We start from the raw sequence: 20,145 nt of genomic DNA on the forward strand, positions 1-20,145 counted from the left end.
ACGTCTAACTATATCCACACCCTATAAAATATCAGAGGTGCCTGAAGCAGCTTGCAGCTACCAACATTTAAAATATAACTCTTTCACGCTTGAAGTAACAGAAGCCACCATAAATTTTTTCCTATGTAAGAGACAGTACTTAGACGACAGAAAATTAGAAGAGTACTGAAGTATATGGTACTTTCACAAAACAAAATGGTTAATAAATATTATGTATGATTGAGAATCAAAAGATTAATGTAAGTTTATCACATCTCACTTGGACTTACATTAATCAGGATAATTTTTTTCATAAATGTGTAACATCAATCGTTAGTTAAGCTGGAAACTCTACACTGAAACTATAATCATTCACTCCCATTAAGTAGAGTTAAAATGGGATACAAATCACTAAAGTCAGGTAAGAACTAGGTAATTGTTCAAATTTTTATTTTGATGCAAAGCATGAGAAATGAACTCTTAAATCAACTGAATTTTATGGAAAATGAAATAGCAAATAAATTAGACCCATGTTAAAATAGAAGGTCAGTTAAATGTCCAATCTTAAGGATATAACAGCCACAGGTAAGCTTCAATTCTATAGTCTTCTTTCAGGAGGTCAAAGTCTTTCAAACACAACTTTACTATGAACTGCTCCAGAGCTCAACAGCATATGGGAATGCTTAACAGGGGAGGTGATCAGGGACACGTTTCCTGCAAGAATCATAAAACGTACAGTTAAGAAAACAAAGGCAACGGTGAAAATGAAAAGCATGATTGTAACCAAAGGTCTATATTAAGTACAAACACAGCTATAATCCTACTTTTACTAAAACCAATTTTAAATGTGTAAACAGAATGTTTCTACCTCACAATTAACATCCCTTAATTATTGTATTAGTAAGAGGACAGAAAAAATCTGTGGAATGTGAAGGCCTGTAGGTATTCAGCAGTTCTCAGCTTCTCATCCAAACAACCTACTTACCAAATATGTATTCTCCAGAAAATGGTTAATTCATGTTTTTAACCAATATGTTAGTGAATTTTACTAAATTAGTCAAAGATGGTTGGTTCTCTCCATCAGAAGTTGTAAAATGACAAGGCTTTGGGGTTTCTAAATTAAAACCTCTGGATCACTATTCTAAATGAACAAAAACAAATGCCAACAGATAAGCTGGTGATGGGGTTGGGTAATTCACTGAAGTATGCAAACAGTACCTCTCACATCTGTGATGTTAAACTTTTATTCTCTGGTGACCATACATAGCGAATCAGGAAGGGGGCGTGGTAGGGATACTAGCGAAATTTTTTACTTAATGACTGTGGAAACACTGCTTCTAGAGGCAAACACAACACTTAAGAGAAGCAGAAAAAGCATAAAAACAGATCCAGAGAGTACAGCATACTGGGATCATACAGAGATAAACCTTCCAACCTCAGTAGCTTATAGGAGTATGACCGAAGGATGTCAATACAGAAAAAGTTATCAAGCAGCTGTCACAAAGCACTGATCTGAAAAATTAATTCCCTGGAGGTTAATAATGAGTTTGAAAAGAAGTGCATAGCCCAGTATATTTGGGAAGGCTGAGTTAAACAAAATTACTCATGTTTCTTTACTGCAAATTACTCAGAATTTCTAATATATTTAAAAGACACTTCAACTTTGAAAACAGTGATATCAGATCAAACGAGGTATTACAGTTTATATTTCAAATGTGGTTGAGGGTGCTAAGGTATTACAAAGATTTCTGAGGGTGGGTGCAGCTATGTGACCTTGCTCCCAAGTCAGAAAATTTTACTTATAGAACTCAGTTTCCTTTTGCTGTCATTCTGCTAGAAGACAACAGAAACTGTAACTGTATTTAACCATCTGTGGCGGCACTGCTTCCAGGAAAACTGCGTCAGCTTTTCCTTCCCTCACTATTTTTCCAGTTGAAAATATGAGTGCTCCTTATTACCCTATCCTCCCAATACCAGGAGCAGAGAATCTAGATTTTTCAGCCCAGTCCTTTCCACTCACCACAGTAGATTTGAATAGCATTTCAGCTTTTCTCTCCACATCCAAATCATTATTTTCTACTCTTTCCTTCCTTTAATAGTAAAAGGATAGTTGCCCTTCATAGAAGAAAGCCAATGAAAGGAGTGCTGCAGGATTCTGCACAAAGAACTTAGTCTACTTAGGGCATACTTTCCTAATAACATTCCTACCTCCCTCCTGTCCTCCTCTTGTTCTCCAGATCCAGCAGCTGCTGGTGGACTGCTCCCCTCTTCTGCATCGATCATTTCCTCTCTATGAAACTCCTCCCACTTACACACACTGAATGTTCACAGTAATGACCCACACCTCCTCTAGCTACTATCCCACTTCTCTGCTCCCATTCACAATACACTCCCCAAAGAAGCAGTCTACGTACATTTCCTGCAACTCCTCTTTTCCCAGCCTCTATCGAATTTACTTCAGACTTTTGCCCCCTCTATTCCACTAAAACTGCTCATTAAGACTACCAACGACCTCTGTTGCTAAATCCAATTTTTAGGATCGATTTTCAGTCCTTATCTTACTCGACCTATTTGCATCATCTTGGCAGTTGATCACTCCTCCTCCCCAAATACTTCCTTAATTTGGCTTCTGGGACACACATTCCCTTGGTTTTCCTCCTACCTCAGTGGTGCCCCGCACCCCCCAACCTTAGAATTTTGTATTATGGGAAATTTCAAAAGTATGTATAAAAGTAGAGGCTGTATAATGAATCCTCATGTATCCATCATCCAGTTTAATAATTACCTATACTTTACAATCCTTCTTAGTGACGCTTGATGGTTGCTCTGAATCTTCCCAAACTTATTACTGGAATTCTCAAGCACTCAGTCCTAAAAAAAACCCTTTCCCTTCTTTAGCTACGTTCACTCTTTTGGGGACTCAATCAGTCTCATGGCCTTATATAACACGTACAGGCTGACAACTCCTAAATTTATAACCACAGCTCGAACTTCTCCCCTGAACTACAGACTCAACTATCCAACTAACCGCTTTCTCAACAGACATCTCAAATGTCCAAAACGGAAAACCCCCATCTTCCCTCCCAAAGCCTTCCTCCACCTAAGAGAAACTCTTTATTTTTCTCAACAAAAACCTTGAATTACATGCCCCAGTAGTTTTTTTTCCTTTTTTTTGGTTTGTAACTGTTGTTTGCTGGAAATTTCCACGTTTTATTCCTGAACTAAAAATGTTTAATACTGTCATGTTAAAACACAATTCAGATTTTTCTGACGAGATTTATTTAGAATTGTCTTTTTTCTTCTCTATCCTTGAAGAAATGGAAGTGTGTTTAATGTATTGGAGAAATGTGGCAATTATTAAGGCGCTCTGAATAAAAACCTTATAAGACACTCCCCCCCCCCCTCCCAAACACCCTTGAATTATCCAATCCCTTTCCTCACAGACCTTACATCCAACCCATCATCAAATCTTGCCGGCTCTACCTTCAAAAATAGACCTATTATCAATCCCTTCTCACCACCTTCACCTCTATGTACTGGTTCAAGCCACCATCCCCTTCCCTCTCCCTGAACTTCCACTAACAGGTAAAATAAATGGTTTTCGTAACTACTAATTAGCAATTAGTAGTTAATTTAATTAATTAAAATTATTAACTGAATCTTCAAATGTTAAGATTTCTCTGGCCACTTAATCATTTTTGTGTGAATGAGTTTTTAAAAGAATTTTCATCTTAGAAAAGCTGCTGGAGGGACTTCCCTGGCGGTCCGGTGGTTAAGACTCCATGCTTCCACTGCAGGGGGCGAGGGCTCAGGGAACTAAGATCCCACATGCCACACAGCACGGCCAAAAAAAAAAAAGAAAAAAAAAAATGCTGCTGGAATAGGAATATGTAGGGAACTCTGCATATTATGTACTTAAGAACGTATATATGAAAAAGTGTACCCAGGACAGAAAATGACTGAAGCCAACTCATCCTGGTAAACAGACATCAGTTCTTACTACTACACGCCCACCCCCAAGTTCTCTGGTTTTTGACCTTCCCAAGCCTGGCTCTTTATGCGCCCTTTCAATCTTGAGGGCTACCCTGTGTTACCCACACCCTTCTCCCCACCTAAGCTTTTCTGGCTTAAATCTAAGAGTTGTGATTACATATTTTAAATAACTTGCAAAATACTGTTATCTAAACAAAATAGCTCCACTTCCCATCAACTACAATTATCAAAAATATACCTATTTTTTGTTTCCATGTTAATTTTCCTAAGAAATGTTCTTTAAAGTGTTACGATACCTTGGTGCTGCCTTGATGATGTTGTCCACACGTAGAATCACCTCTGCTGCTTCAGCTGCACTTAAAAGAACTTGTCGCTTCACTTGGAAACTTTCTGTTATACCCAGCATTGCCATATCTCCAATGGTACCTTCCTTCATATCTGGAAAGTATTTACTAAATAAACAACTAATCTTAACAACTAAAGTCTCAAAACATATCTAATGACCTAACAAAATTAATCCTGACTTATAAAAAATAAGATTACAACTAATTACTCAATTTAGTTAGAGCATTCTCATCAGACTATCACTCAAGGAAAGCCTTTTAGAAAACTGAAAGGTCAACTATTGATCATCTATATCAATGGAGAATAACTATGTCAAATAATGAAAAATTTATACACAGCACTATATCACCCATCTTTCTCTATCTACAAATAAAACTGCAGAAAATTTGCTCATCACTGAACACACCATGGATTCTTAAGAACTGGAAGAGAATTCAGAAGTCATCTACTTTTCTTCTTATTAGAATCCCCCTTCATCTTCTGACAGATTATTCATTAAGCTCTCTCTTGTCCAGTGGCAGGATTATCTACCCTCTAAAACTGTTCCTTTTATGTCCTAGACATTTTGTTGGGAAATTTTCCAATCTGAATTAAGTCTTTTTTTTGGCCATTTTTATGTTATGTATCAGAGATCTACTCTCAAGAATGTCTCAGAATAAGTTTACTGTGAGATTAGGAGTTAATACTGATTATAAGAGATACAGTAAAGTTTACACTTACTTGAGAATATAAGTACTGTTTTTATATATTTAAATCCTACAGTCATTATATAACAAACAAGTTAAAAATCTTCTAACTAATGTTACACCCCCTCTTAGGGAATAATAAAATTTTGACGGTGTAGAGATTATGAAGTTAAACATTTTTCTAGAATGTATAATGGCTATAAAGGCAAGGGTCACAGGAACCTTTTATATGATTATGAGAATTCATCTTTTTTAAAAAATAAAAAAAATAGAAGAACCTGGTCAAGAGTTACTCTGAACAACTACCACAGGAGCTTCCCTGGTGGCGCAGTGGTGAAGAATCCACCTGCCAATGCAGGGGACACGGGTTCCAGCCCTGGTCCGGGAAGATCCCACATGCCACGGAGCAACTAAGCCCGTGTGCCATAACTACTGAGCCCCCGAGCCACAACTACTGAGCCCATGTGCCTGGAGCCTGTGCTCCGCAACAAGAGAAGCCTGCGCACCTCAACAAACAGTATCCCCCACTTGCTGCAACTAGAGAAAGCCCACGCGCAGCAACGAAAACCCAACGCAGCCAAAAAAAAAAAAGACCACATGGTCCCAATTAATTTCTTACCCAGTCCAGCAGTTGTATTGCCTTCACTATGGGCCGCTCGGAGCTGTGCCACCAGATCTGCACTGTCATAGCCTGCATTGTCAGCTATGATAGTTGGCAACTATGAAGTGAAGAAGACATGGTAACTTTTCTACTAAAAGAAAGTTAATTTACTAACTATAAGAAAAGCTTTCTAAAATTATACATTTAAAAACAATGTAGGCTTCCCTGGTGGCGCAGTGGTTAAGAATCCGCCTGCCAATGCAGGGGACATGGGTTCGAGCCCTGGTCTGGGAAGATCCCACATGCCGCGGAGCAACTAAGCCCGTGCGCCACAACGACTGAGCCTGCGCTCTAGAGCCCGCAAGCCACAACTACTGAGCCTGTGAGCCACAACTAATGAAGCCGATGCGACTAGAGCCCATGCTCCGCAACAAGAGAAGCCACTGCAGTGAGAAGCCCGCGCACCGCAACGAAGAGTAGCCCCCGCTCGACACAACTAGAGAAAGCCCGCGTGCAGCAACGAAGACCCAACGCAGCCAAAAATAAATAAATTAAATAAATTAAAAAAAAAAAAAAATTGTAAAATCTGCTTCCTTTTAATTACTGCTCATAAAGAGGATAAACTCCAAAATCAAATTTAAGCAGTGTGAACCAATTCTTAAAGCCAAGAAAGTTAAGTACTTTCTGCCCAAGAGAGAAGAATGGATTCATTTAAAAACCATCAATACCTACAAAATTTAAATTCAAGGCTCTCTTTTTCATTAACTTACCATTCTCAGTGCTTTAGCATAAGACTCCATTGCAACGGCTTCTTTGCCCGGTGTTCTACTCGCAAGCTGTGTCACAGCATGAGCCATCAGCATCTCAGAACAGCCTACAGATTAAAAATCCAAGAACATATCATTATGCTTAGTTGTCTCCAAGACACTAAATTAGACTTCCCTTAAGATATAATAAGCATTAACAATTAAGTGCACAGGCAATATGAAGTTCCTACAAGAAACATTAAAGCCAAAAGCCACTACTACACTTCAAGAAATAAAATATGTTCAATATTTTTCAAATGCTTACCTCCTCCATAAACTGTTCTAGAATCTTTCACAGTTTGGGCAAGAACACAAAGAGCATCATGCAAAGATCTTTCTGCTTCATCTAAAATTTGTTGAGTGGCACCACGCAGAACAATGGTGCAAGCCTCACCTAAAGTTAAAAAAATAATAATATTCTTATGTCACAGTGAACACTTAGTTATAAAACATAAAAGTTTGCCTTCTATTACTTATATAGGTTATACTCGGTTTTGAAAGCTGACATGTCTTCCATTGCTACCTTCTCTTTGCTAACAATCCACATTCCTAACAGTTCTAAGCTATCTAAAACAACTATATTGAATATGCACTGTTCACAAACACAAAGTTAACATGAGGCTGCCCTCAAGAGATTGAAACTAGAATTTCTCAAGAATTAAGACACATATTCTAGTAACTATAGTAACTAGTAACTGTTTCTTTCACTTCAAAAGAGCCTACCAAAGATTTAGGAACCTATAATCACTCACCAAGGGCTACCCCAGAAAAGTGAATCAGTTTGTCTTCTCCAATCATGACTTCCTCAATAAGTTTGCAACTTCCAAGCTTCACTAGTTCTGGGTGGTCAAAGGTAGACGCAATTTCACCACCTATGCACAAAAATATACATTAATTAAATGCACAACAGGTTTAAAATTTGTTTTCTAACAAGCAGTAATGAACAGAAAACACAATATTTAAGTTGACTGCTTACTATACGCCAAGCACTCTGAAGCAATTCATACAAACTAATTATTTAATCTTCACAACAACCCTAATAAGACAGCCTTCATTTATCACCCCATTTAGAAGTGGTAAAGCTGAGGCAAAGAAATGTTTAGTTTCTCATCCAAGGTTACATAGTTTGAACAAATATGAAGCTGAAATTCAAACACAAGCAATCTGGCTTCAGACCTATATGCACACACTGTGTAATAATACCACCTCAATTGAGATTCTGACATTTACCTTTAAGCCTGAATTTAAATTCAGATTCTCGTCTGAATTCAATCTAGAAGACCAGTACTCCTATGATCCAATATCCCAAAACAAAACATGAAAATATTTGACTAATCTTATTATATCAACAGATGTACTGACACTAGGAACTGCTTAAAATTGTGAGCACCTGGGCCTAGAAAAAAGGGAAAATGTATACTGAGGATTTCCCAGAGCAAACTTAATGAGAAGTCAAAAAACTAAATTCATTTTATTCCTTGGGTCTTATTTTTATTCCTATTTTCCCTCCATCTTCCATGCTATAAACATTTCCTTTCCTGGTTCTTAATTAAGCAAAAGTTAGGTTTCAATTTTAAAATCCTTTTCTCAGACTTCCCTGGCAGTCCAGTGGTTAAGACTCTGCAATTCCACTGCAGGGGGTATGGGTTCAATCCCTCATCGGGGAACTTAGATCCTGCATGCCACACGGCTTGGCCAAAAAATAAATAAATAAAATTAAATCCTTTTCTCTAGCTCATTACTCTCTCTTTTAATAGATTCCCTCAATCATCAACCAACCCCTTTCCCTACACCTTACTGATAAATCTGCTGAATACTTGATGCTTTATTTCTATTTTACAATTAATTTATAAAAGGGACTCTGGTCTTCCCAACTCTACTAATTTATACTCATAATCTGTATAGCTGAAGCTCTTCTTACTTTTGGTTGGCAAATTCCTGAGACTGCTTTGTGTCTAGACGTGAGACACAATAGATGTTTGGGACATCATATCCCCCAAATGAGACCAATTTGGCTTATGAGAATTTTCACTTATCCTACACTCATTCATGTGCATCTGTTAAAAAATATTTCTAGACATTTGCAAGAAGCAATTTCACACATCTTGACAACAGATGTTACTAAGGATGGGAGCCACCATGGAGTCTACTTCACAGCCATACAGTTTGGTGAGCTTGGTGCAGTTAATTTTCTTCTGAGTGTATGTGGCAATTTCATGTTATCAAGTCCTTATGATATCAACTTATCCCATGAATGTGCTATCATTCACAGTTCTTATGTCATGTCTTTAATTCTGTTGCATTAAGGGAAGAATTAAGTAAACATAAGCATCATAAGTTTTACCACCTTAAGCAACAAGTATGCAATAACTTTTAAATCAGGTAAACCCACTTCCAAATAATTAATGAAAGTAAAATGTCTCTTTTTAGGTCAGAACACTATGCTTCTCAAATTATTAAAAATGGCTTAAGAAGTTATTTTGAAATGAGACCAATCCTACTATCTACTTGGTATAGTTTAATTTCTTCTAATACACACAGCAGTTCTGAACTGAATCTGATGTTCCTAGTGGCTTTACATCTAAAACCCCACTCTCCTTAATTCTCACTGCCAGATAGCAAGCCAACTTTCCAGCCTATTCATTCATTTTCAAGCGCCTGAAAATTAGAGGATAAAGACTGTTATACTTAGTTTTCAAGGGCTATTTAGAGGTTACTTTAAAAACCATTACTAAAAAAAGTGAACAACTGCACTCTATGTCACTTTGATGTAGACATACCTGTAGACACACTTTCTAGTCTATACTGGGATTATAAAACTCATATACCTCTACTGAAGGATACTGGAGTAAACTAACTTTTCATCATACACTGCTGGAATGTTTCACACTTATTCAACGTTTATTACTTTCATAAATTTTAAAAAATTAACAAAAGCAACGCAAGTATTTGACCCATTGTCTGGCATATAGTTAAATGTTCAATAAAGGTTACTATTCCAACTGCACTATCACACAGGGCACAAAGCATTCAACTATTCACTTAGCACTAAAATTAAATGAATAAACTAGGTAAGACTTAAGACTCCTTTTTTTTGGGACTTCCCTCGTGGTTCAGTAGTTAAGAATCCGCCTTTCAACGCAGGGGACGCGGGTTCGTTCTGTGGTCGGGGAACTAAGATCCCACATGCCGCGGGGCAACTAAACTGCACTCCATTAACGAAGAGAAGCCCGTGTACCGCAACAAAGATCCAGCATGCCGCAACTAAGACCTGACGCAGCCAAAAAAAACCCCAAAAAAAAAAAAAAAAAAAAAAGACTCCTTTTTTTTAAGCTTCAGTTTATTTAGACTATGTTTAGAACAGTGGTCCTGTGGATTTGTGAGAAAAGATAGTATCTTTAAAACAACATAGCAAAAATAAACCTACACTTATGGCGAAGCTGGCATTTAACTTGGTATATTAAAAATAATGTAAAGGGGGCTTCCCTGGTGGCGCAGTGGTTGAGAATCTGCCTGCCAATGCAGCGGACACGGGTTCAAGCCCTGGTCTGGGAAGATCCCACATGCCGCGGAGCAGCTGGGCCCGTGAGCCACAACTACTGAGCCTGCGCGTCGGGAGCCTGTGCTCCGCAACAAGAGAGGCCGCGATAGTGAGAGGCCCGCGCACCGCGATGAAGAGTGGCCCCCGCTTGCTGCAACTGGAGAAAGCCCTCGCACAGAAACGAAGACCCAACACAGCCAAAATAAATAAATAAATAAATAATTATTTAAAAAAATAAAAATAAAAAAAATAATGTAAAGATATCAAAAAGTATGTCAGATTTCAGAATAACTTCAGATTCTAGGATCCTTAAGGGAATCTCTTTGTCCTCTTAGCAATGAGTTAAATACACTAACACTCAGTAAATCCAAGAGTAATTATTATGTTAGAAATTAATGCCTTTTTCCCATACCTGTGACAAGAGCGAGGCGTTCCACACCTGCAAAATCTGCATGCTCAATAGCCATAACACCAGCAGCACCAAAAAGCTGTTCAGGATAATTATAAATTAATTGCCTATAAATAAAATATGAAAAAATACTGTTCAAAATGGTTACTTCACAAGATAAAACACATTAGACTAAAAAACATGAAAATATTTTTACCTCACCAGTAATCAAAGAAATGCAAATTAGAACAAGGTAACATTTCTTACTTATTATTGTATAATACTTTATAAATTATACTAGTGCATCCATGTTAGTACTGAAAATGGGTATTGTTTTTTATACTGCCATTGACAGTATAAAAGGAACCAATAATTCTGAAAAACAATTTAGCAGTAATGCATCAAAACCCATATCTATGGGCTCCCCTGGTGGCGCGGTGGTTAAGAATCCACCTGCCAAGGCAGGGGACACGGGTTCAAGCCCTGCTCCAGGATGATCCCACATGCCTCGGAGCAACTAAGCCCGTGTGCCACAACTGGTGAGCCCATGCTCTAGAGCCCACAAGCCACAACTACTGAAGCCCGCACGCCTAGAGCCTGTGCTCTGCAACAAGAGAAGCCATCACAGTGAGAAGCCCGTGCACTGCAACGAAGAGTAGCCCCCACTCGCCGCAACTAGAGAAAGCCCGTGCACAGCAACAAGATCCAACGCAGCCAAAAATAAATAAATTAAAAAACAAATTTACTAGAAAAACCAAAAAACAAAACAAAACCCTTATCTATGTTTATATGCTTTGATTCTACTCCTGAGACTCTACAGCAAGAAAATTCAGATATTAATTAAATGAAGATATGTGTAAGAATTTTTATACAGAAGAACAAAACTTTCCAATATCTGTGAAGAGTGTGTGTAAGTCTCAATTTACCAACTATGAAAATTTTGTAATTTTAAGTAAAATATATATACTGTTAGGTAAAAAAAGCATGTTATAAAAGTTTATACCATATGATCACACTAGATGAAGAATTGAAACAACATACACACACACCACAAATCAACTTAATAAAAGAATTTCTGGGAGAATTCTGTTCCTTCTTTAAACTTTCATACCTCCCAAAATGAGCAAATGTTACTCATACAACAGGAGTAAAAAGGACATCTGTTTAAAAGTTTGTAACTTAAAAAAAGCCAAAGAAAAAATTTTCATAACTAGTATAAAGCACTGCTAAGCAAAATGTGCCTTATCAGAATCATAGATCTCATAGAAGTTTAGAAACTAGCTTTTTTTCTTTTTTTAATTAATTAATTTATTTATTTTTGGCTGCATCGGGTCTTCATTGCTGCACGGGCTTTCTCTAGTTGCAGCGAGCGGGGGCTACTCTTCTTTGCGGTGCGCGGGCTTCTCATTGCGGTGGCTTCTCTTGTTGCGGCGCACGGGCTCAGTAGCTGTGGCACACGGGCTTAGGTGCTCCGCGGCATGTGGCATCTTCCCAGACCAGGGCTCGAACCCCTGTTCCCTGCATTGGCAGGCGGATTCCCAACCACTGTACCACCAGGGAAGTCCCTAGTAACTAACTTGTAAAAGCCCACACACATTTGGCTTATAACAATTATTTTCCATCAAATGGTAAATCTCTCTCAGAGTTAACTACTGCCTTTTCACTGAAATGCCCTGTTTCTCTTGGTATTTTTCTCCATTCAAAATAATCCATAGGGGGCTTCCCTGGTGGCGCAGTGGTTGAGAGTCTGCCTGCTAATGCAGGGGACACGGGTTCGAGCCCTAGTCTGGGAAGATCCCACATGCCGCGGAGCAACTAGGCCCGTGAGCCACAACTACTGAGCCTGCGTGTCTGGAGCCTGTGCTCCGCAACAAGAGAGGCCACGATAGTGAGAGGCCCGCGCACTGCGATGAAGAGCGGCCCCCGCTTACCGCAGCTAGAGGAAGCCCTCGCACAGAAACGGAGACCCAACACAGCCAAAATAAATAAATGAATAAATAAATAAATAATAATTAAAGGTGCTAAAAAAAGTAATCCATAAAAACCTTAGATACTGAACATTAAGAATACATGGGGAAGGTTTACACATATTTTCTTCACACAAATTAAAGATAAGCCCTAAAACTCTTAATACTTTTCACCTCTTCATCCTTGTTTTATTCCTATGCTACCATTAGCTTTTTCGTACTTCAAACCCCCATCATTTAATGTGGAATTAAATCTCTCTTCCAAATACAGGTATACTACAGCCCAAACTAATAACTGCCTAAACAGAAAACAGTTATTGTTGACACAAAAACGTTTAATAAAGTATATTAACATAGATTTTCACTAAAATCATTGTAAGGCAAATGCCTTGCTGTACAATTTTATTTACATTTGGGAAAAAACACTTCCTAAATAACTAAATTCAATATAAAAGAATTTTCCTAAATCTTTGCAGAAAACAATCCTTTCTTGGATTATTATAAATATTGTTAGCACAAGCATACACAGACCTGTTAATAAAGCAATTTATCCCATGCTTTAGAATACGTTCAACTTTCTCCTTCATTTTTTCCTTTTCTGCATGTTCTATTTCGGCAACTTTTGCTGTAGAATCAACTCTTACCCGGGAACCAAATATCTAAGACAAAGGAAAGCATAAAAAATAGCATCACTTCCCTTACTCGCAAGTTTCATAGCATATTTAAACTTTTTAATGTAAATACACCAAAAACTATGTGTGCATGTGTGTATGCATGTGTACAATATAAATATATATTCATGTATATAATCAGAAGGTAAGAAACTATGTAAGAATATATATAAATATACATTCATATGTATATAAACCCTATAAGGGTTTTTTTTAGTGCAACTGACTATCAGCCCAAGTTTACAGCAGCTAGCAATTAGAATTCCAAGAAATGTAGTTTAACATACCTTAATTTTGTCTGTATCCATACCAGTATTTGCAATAAGAATTTTAGCATTTTCAATTCGCTTTGGTTGATTTACTCCAATTTTTTTATCCAACAGAAAGCCTACAATATAAGGATAGTATTGTATTAAATATTTCAAGGCTGTGTTAATAAATCTTTTAAGGTAATCTGCTTTATCAAATTACTCTTTCAAAGAATGCATTTAAGTCCAATTCATCAAGCTCCTAAAACCTAAAAATATTCCACTAGAGCAGTGACCATAAGAATCAATTTAGCAGATCACTTAAAAAATAAAATGCGAAACAGAAAATGTAAGCACAGTAGAAATATTAAGAGTCAACAGAGCATTTTTGTACAGCAACCTATATTTCAATACAAATTAATTTTTTAAAAGAGAGTCAATAGCATTTTGAATCTTTTGTCTCAGAGACATATTACATTTGCAGGTGTGAGTTGCAATGCAAAGCTGTTAAAGTCCACTTTCATTAGCTTAAAACCAACAAAAAAGAAAACAAGCTGTGAAAACTCAGATACACAGGGTATTACTAGAGATGAGTGAACTTTTTAAACACTGAGGCTGGTGATAAAATGAAACGTCATGGACAGCAGTCAGACAAACCTGGCCCCAATCATGCTCATGCTGCTTCCGGGTTATGTATGCAACCTTGGACAAATTGTTCAACCCTAGCTACTCATCTATAAGCAGGAATATCACCAGTGGCAGAGATGCTAGCTACCAGCCTAGGGCCCTGCTGATTTGGAACTATCATACGAACTAAGTATTGTATATCTCTCCAGGCTTCTTTTAGATACATACATAACTTTTACTTTATTAAGCCATTATCACCTTGGGTTTTCTGCTCTATTCAGCTGAACTTAATTCTCACTCACTGGATCAACATCATGAGAAAGAAATGATATTTTAAGTAAAATTCCTATTAGAATGCCCGGCACAGAGCAGACATTCAATGGTAGCTATCCTTGTTTTAATTATCTTTCCCTACCACCAACCCCTATGAGAAATGCTATACAGCCCTTACATATAAATTCAACCAAGAATATTTTCAGAATTGTTACTCCTGTGAAACAGAGACAAACAACATGCATTTTTGCAACAAAACCCAGACTCCAAATCACTAACTGGTAGAGCAGAAACTGTAAAGCACCATTTACTCCGTTTTTTCCTTCTCTGTAGAATAGAATGCCTACACTTTGTACAGTTTATTTTGTGAATACACTGTGAAGATGCTTTGAAAAATCCACACTCTAAGAAAAAAACATACTATTATTAAGGAAATCGCAGCTGCTAACTCATTTCTCACTCTTCAAGAACACCAGAAACTATATTCTCAACACCTGCCAACTAATTGGTATGACCTACCCAGACCCTTCCTAGAGAATACATGTAATCCTGGAAAAAGTGCCATTTGACAATAGCTGACTTGTAGTAAAAAAAAAAAAAAACTACTTCTGTTTATTAGAGACTAACTTACTTCATGGTATAAAGTAAAACCTAGAGGTTATCAAAGAAATGCTGGGATAGTATGAGAAGATCAAGCACACTGTCAATATAACAAATGAATTAAGATGACAAAAATGGTTGCAATATGATTTGTGTCCTTAAAGACAAGTTTTCTGGCTTTGCAAAGCGTCACTAGTCCTGACTAACTAAAAGTGGATTCACTCAGTACTTAGCTTTCAACAACTGGTCAAGGCTTCTTTTCCCGTATTCAATATGTACATACCTTCATCTAAATAGGAATCTGCCAGACTTCCTCCTAGCTTCTTGATGACGTGAATTGCCTCCAGATTACCAGAGCCTTTCAGTCTGAGAACGGCTTCCACGGCTAACTTAGTAAAGTGGTCTTTGTGATGAGTAAGAAGTTTTGAAGATAACGTTGTTCCTGCAATGTTCATTAAATCTTGACGGAATTTAACTTCGTCAGAACTAAAAAAGCAAAACAAAACAAAAAACGAACAAAAAAACTCAGGCCGGTTCTTAAAACGCTTCTCTGAAAGTTATCAACCCTGTTTTACTTCTCAAAATTTATCCAGATACTTGTTTGTCAATAGACTTTCACCTCAACCAGTCAGGGCTCTAAGTCACATGAAAAAAATTAAACCTTATCAGTAATCAAGAAATACAAATTAAAGGATACTATTTTCCCCACCAAGCTGGCAAACTACCAAAAGAGAAACACAAGCAAACAAAAATTTCAAGAACATGGGAAACGAGGCATTGTTGTACAGCTAGTGGGACTGTAAATTAATGCTAGAGCACTACTTGTAAGGTAAATAAAATTGCCTTTAAATACATACATATCTTTGTACCCAGCAATTATACTTACTTTTTTAAGTAACAAGTCTGTCACAACACTATAAAGCTAAAAATTGTCGAAACACAAATCTCCAATTACAGATAGGTGAATTATAGCAGTCACATAATCAAATGCATACCTCTACTAAAACTAATATTACAGAGAACACTGACACCTAGAAACTGTTCTAGTTATTCAACTAGGTTAAAGAGGCTAAAAAACACTCTATACAATACTATTTATTTTGTTTATTGTGATTATACGTGCAAAAAAACCCCTGGAAACCCAAACTTTAACTTTAGTTACTACCTCTGGGGGGTAATGTGGGGTTTTTCTGGTTATTATTGAGTCAGGATGAGCCAATAGAATCATGCTTGTGTATGCTTTTTACTGCTCTCTAGACTTCCTGCATGGAGTGTATTTCGAAAAGAACATTTAAACATTAAATGTTTGAAACAGTAGTATTTTGGTATACCGACCCATGATCAACTGCAGAATTCAACAGAGCCTGTCTTGCCGCCTTTGTGGCTTCTCTCCAACCCGCAATAATGGTCTGTGGATGAATCTTTTTTGCAATTAAAGATTCTGCTTCCTATTAATAAACAGTGGAAGACAAGCATGAATACTAAATCTGTAGTAAGAACTTGATTACTTCTGATACTCAAAACCACAGTAGCAAAAAAACCCCAATAAGATGAAGTTGAAGTTGCTCAGATATTCTTACCCTTAGTAATTCTGCTGCTAAAACAGTAACAGAGGTAGTGCCATCACCAACTTCATCATCTTGAACCCTTGACATATCTAGGGGGAAAAAAAAGCTAGTTATTAACTCACTTACATTTGATTCTGCTTTTTAAATTACTTCTTGGTAGCTTATCTAATTCTCCAAATATATCCACTACCAATCTAAATCTCACTTATCTAGGTTTCCTCACCTGACAAATTCTTTTAACTTTTCAGCCTAAAATACAGTAGTTTTACCATCATTAAGTACATGGCACTCCAGAAGATTGTATTTTTAAAAAAATTTTACTGAAGTATAGCTGACTTACAATGCTGTGCTAATTTTTGCTGTACAGCAAAGTGGTTCAGTTGTACACATATATATATTCTTTTCCATTATGGTTTAACACAGAATACTGAATATAATTCTCTGTGCTATATAGTAGGACCTTGTTGTTTATCCATTCTATATATAATAGTTTGCATCTGCTAATCCCAAACTCCCAATCCATCCCTCCCCCTGGCCCTTGGCAACCACAAGTCTGTTCTGTATATGAGTCTGTTTCTGTTTCATAGATAGGTTCATTTGTGTCATATTTGATTCCACATATAAGTGATAGTATATGCTATTTGTTTTTCTCTGACTCACTTCACTTAGTACGATAATCTCTAGGTCCATCCATGCTGCTGCAAATGGCATTATTTCATTCTTTTTTATGACTGAGAAATATTCCATTGTGTATATATATCACATCTAGAAGCTTGAATTTTAATAACAATAATAATCAATTAAAAAGTAAATAATCAATGAATCGAAAGGACAGTCAACACAGCCTATTTAAAATTGTTTCCAAATGTCAACAAAATGTCATCCTCAGACTCACCAACTAAAACTTTAGCAGCTGGATTGTCCACACCAATGTTTTTTAAAATAGTTGCACCATCATTGGTTACCATAAGAGAAGCATCTCGTCCACTGCTTAACAGAATTTTGTCCTAAAAGGAACATATTTGGTTCAAGTTAAGATATAAGTACATCTGGAAGAATGCACAGATTCATCAGTACTCTCATATACTGCTAATGTGTAAATACTCTGGATGGTTATTTGGCAGAATCCATTTAAATTTTTTCATTGCATACACCCCCCCCAAAAGCAACCCTTGGTGTCCTAACCTTTGTCTACCCCTAAAAACAGCATTAGAACAGAGAGACATGAACAAGGCTGTTCCGATACTGTAACAGCAAAAGCAACGGACACAAACTAAGGGTCCCTCACAATACAGTAATAAATACAAACTATAAAATAAGCAAGATACAGAATACTATTTGACAGTCAGAGAGGAGGCAGTATATCTATTTATACTGAAAGGAATTAAAAAAGCCAAGCTACAGAAAACGTACATACAAACAATATCTATCACGTGACAAAACAATGTTATCTATTACAGGGAGAATATATAAAATAATATTTTATAATACATAAAATACCTGTACATCTACATAAAAATAAAGACATTGGTTAGATTTATATTCAAATGGTAACAGTGTCTGTCACTGGGGAGGTGAGTGGCACTGGGGATAGTGATCGAAGGGGACTTTAGCCATATGGGTACTGTTTTGATTTTTAGTAAGGAGTATATATCCATATCTTAACTTTTACAATTAACAGTTAAGTTTTAAAGATAACAAAGCATCCAAAAGAAGTTTTTATATCTCTAACGGCTCTAAAACAACATTAAAAAATTAAAATTCCCTGTTTTTCTTACCATGCCCTTGGGTCCCAACGTGCTCTTTACCAAGTCTCCAATAGCAATGGCACCAACAAAAGAAGACTGGAATAAAAATCAGAGATGGTCAAAATCAACTTCACAGTCTTAAAATTGTAAATAAAAGCCAGAAAACTACTGTATCTTTATAAGAATGAGATAAAGGCTTACCAGACGAGCTGTCTCTGCTCGCTCTTCATCAGCTCCAGCCTTGAAGATATTAACAGGTGCAAGGGAAAGGGACGCCTAAAAAGGAAAACCAAGACTCAGTTTGAATATCAGCATTCTTTAACACATATACTTAGATGCCTTCCACTAGACTTACAAGTAGATACCTAAGAGAAAATTAATTTACAGCCTAGGGTACTTTTTTAAACAAATGAAGCTCTCCATCATCAGGGCAGTCATTTATTTAAAGCGGAAGGAGGGACTTAGGTGACATTGCATTTTGGATCTCTAAGCGCTTCAGGAATAAAAATTCTACCCCAAAGAGATCGACTGTAAGTATGGCGAGACCAAAGATGGCAAAGATGATTTTAAACTAAGGATAAGGCAGGCAGGGGTGGTAGGCCACTCGCGCGACGACGACCGCCAGGAGGACGAGGGGACGCTGAGGCCTCGCTGCCATCTTCGCCCTCTGGCCGCTCCAGGCTCCGCCCCGAGAGGGAGGACGAAGCCCGTCTCGCCGACCCGCCCGGTGCACTAGAAATTTCTTCGCTTGGGGTGAGCTCCGAGCCTCGGGGTTCTGGGGCTGTGGAGAGGCCGAGTCACAACAAGATGCTGGCCTTCAGGCCCATGCCTCCCCTGCGGGCCCGGCGCAGGCCACACGACGCGGCCTGCGCCACGTGCGGCGGGCCCGGGGACAGACACAGGGAGCCCGCGGCGCTGGGTTACAGACAAGGCAGCGGACGGCGGGGGACGGCCGAAGACGGCCGAGGACGGCGGGCCTTGGGCAAGGGCCTACAGGGCCAGACTCACCATGGTTCCGAGGAGTTCAGCACACACGACAACCCTTCACCAGCTCGCGCCGCAGGCCGGAGGAAAGAGAGGCCGGAAGTGACGCCACACGCTCTGCCGCAGGGGGCGGAGCCCCGGCCGGCGCGCCGCTTGTCCTGGCACCGCCCTTGGGGGAAGGGAGGGCACAGCGTTTGAGGGGAGACCCGCGGTTCGGAAAGGCTTCCCGTCCCGCTGGAGGGGCGGGGCCTCTGCTGGCGCTCCGCTCCCTTTGGAGGCACCCGCTGGGGACCAGGAAGGGGAGAGCTGGAGATTTTGCGTGAGGCCCACAGGTTTGGGAGTAGAACTCACCAAGGTGGGAGGGACGGTGCGCTGTGGGTGTTGCCATAGCAACGGAGTTCTTTCTCGCACGTTTAATTTTTCTTTTCTTATATTTAACCTTTAAAAAGTGTTGCTTTAAAGTACTACATGTACAGAGTTTAAAGTGTTGTATACTAATGTAATGGGGTGGGGCAGGCACGTGGCTGTTAGCCACTGGTAGCAGTCCCGCTCAGCCATTGGTTGACGTCGCAGGGAACTCCCCCCCCACCCCTTTCAAGGTCCGCAAGCTTTGCGATTAAGGTCATTATTCCCTGCCCCAACAACTCGCCTCCAGATTTATTGGCCTGTTGTGCAGCAAGCAGAGCGAGCTTGGGCTCAATAACACCAATAATGGAAAACATAATTCACCAACCGCATTAATTCCTCTCAGAAGTAACCACTCTCAACTTTTTGAGCTTTATAAAACATTTACCATTATATTCCTAAATAATATTTTATTGCTATTTTAATTTTAAACATTATTTATTAAGATGGAGGAAGACATATTTCTTTTACTGGATTGTAAATCGCTGTTCTCAATTGGACTGTCCAGGACAAGGTCTTGTGAGCTCTGATGGAGACTTTTTTTTTTTTTTAATTTTTATTTATTTATTTATTTTTGGCTGCATTGGGTCTTCGTTGCTACACACGGGCTTTCTCTAGTTGCGGTGAGCGGGGGCTACTCTTTGTTGCAGTGCGTGGGCTTTTCATTGCGGTGGCTTCTCTTGCTGTGGAGCACGGGCTCTAGGCACGCGGGCTC

At 38.5% G+C, this 20,145-nt stretch overlaps 1 protein-coding gene across 1 annotated transcript; it reads right to left on the reverse strand.

The window, feature by feature from the left end:
* Positions 1-412: 412 nt before the first annotated feature.
* CCT2 (chaperonin containing TCP1 subunit 2) lies at positions 413-19,133 on the reverse strand. Its single transcript, XM_061204323.1, has 16 exons — positions 19,050-19,133; positions 18,243-18,317; positions 18,072-18,137; positions 17,189-17,300; positions 16,306-16,382; positions 16,061-16,173; positions 15,009-15,211; positions 13,265-13,365; positions 12,838-12,965; positions 10,364-10,467; positions 7,163-7,282; positions 6,676-6,804; positions 6,375-6,478; positions 5,623-5,722; positions 4,269-4,410; positions 413-693 (listed from the first exon to the last, which is right to left on the reverse strand). Exons 1-16 carry the CDS (start codon positions 19,050-19,052, stop codon positions 663-665), a joined length of 1,608 nt encoding a protein of 535 aa, XP_061060306.1. The 5' UTR covers positions 19,053-19,133; the 3' UTR covers positions 413-662.
* Positions 19,134-20,145: the final 1,012 nt, after the last annotated feature.

This window comes from Eubalaena glacialis, chromosome 11 (assembly GCF_028564815.1).
Source record: "Eubalaena glacialis isolate mEubGla1 chromosome 11, mEubGla1.1.hap2.+ XY, whole genome shotgun sequence".
In the NCBI taxonomy this organism is placed as follows: Eukaryota; Metazoa; Chordata; class Mammalia; order Artiodactyla; family Balaenidae; genus Eubalaena; species Eubalaena glacialis.

What these genes read in the sequence shown, in the direction of transcription:
- CCT2 (XM_061204323.1), bottom strand. An exon ending in ATAAATTGCTTTATTAACAG is followed by an intron (nt 10,468 to 12,837) that starts GTCTGTGTATGC and finishes TTTTATTTATAG; the next exon opens with GCAATTAATTTATAATTATC. An exon ending in ACGCCTCGCTCTTGTCACAG is followed by an intron (nt 7,283 to 10,363) that starts GTATGGGAAAAA and finishes TTTTGTGCATAG; the next exon opens with GTGGTGAAATTGCGTCTACC.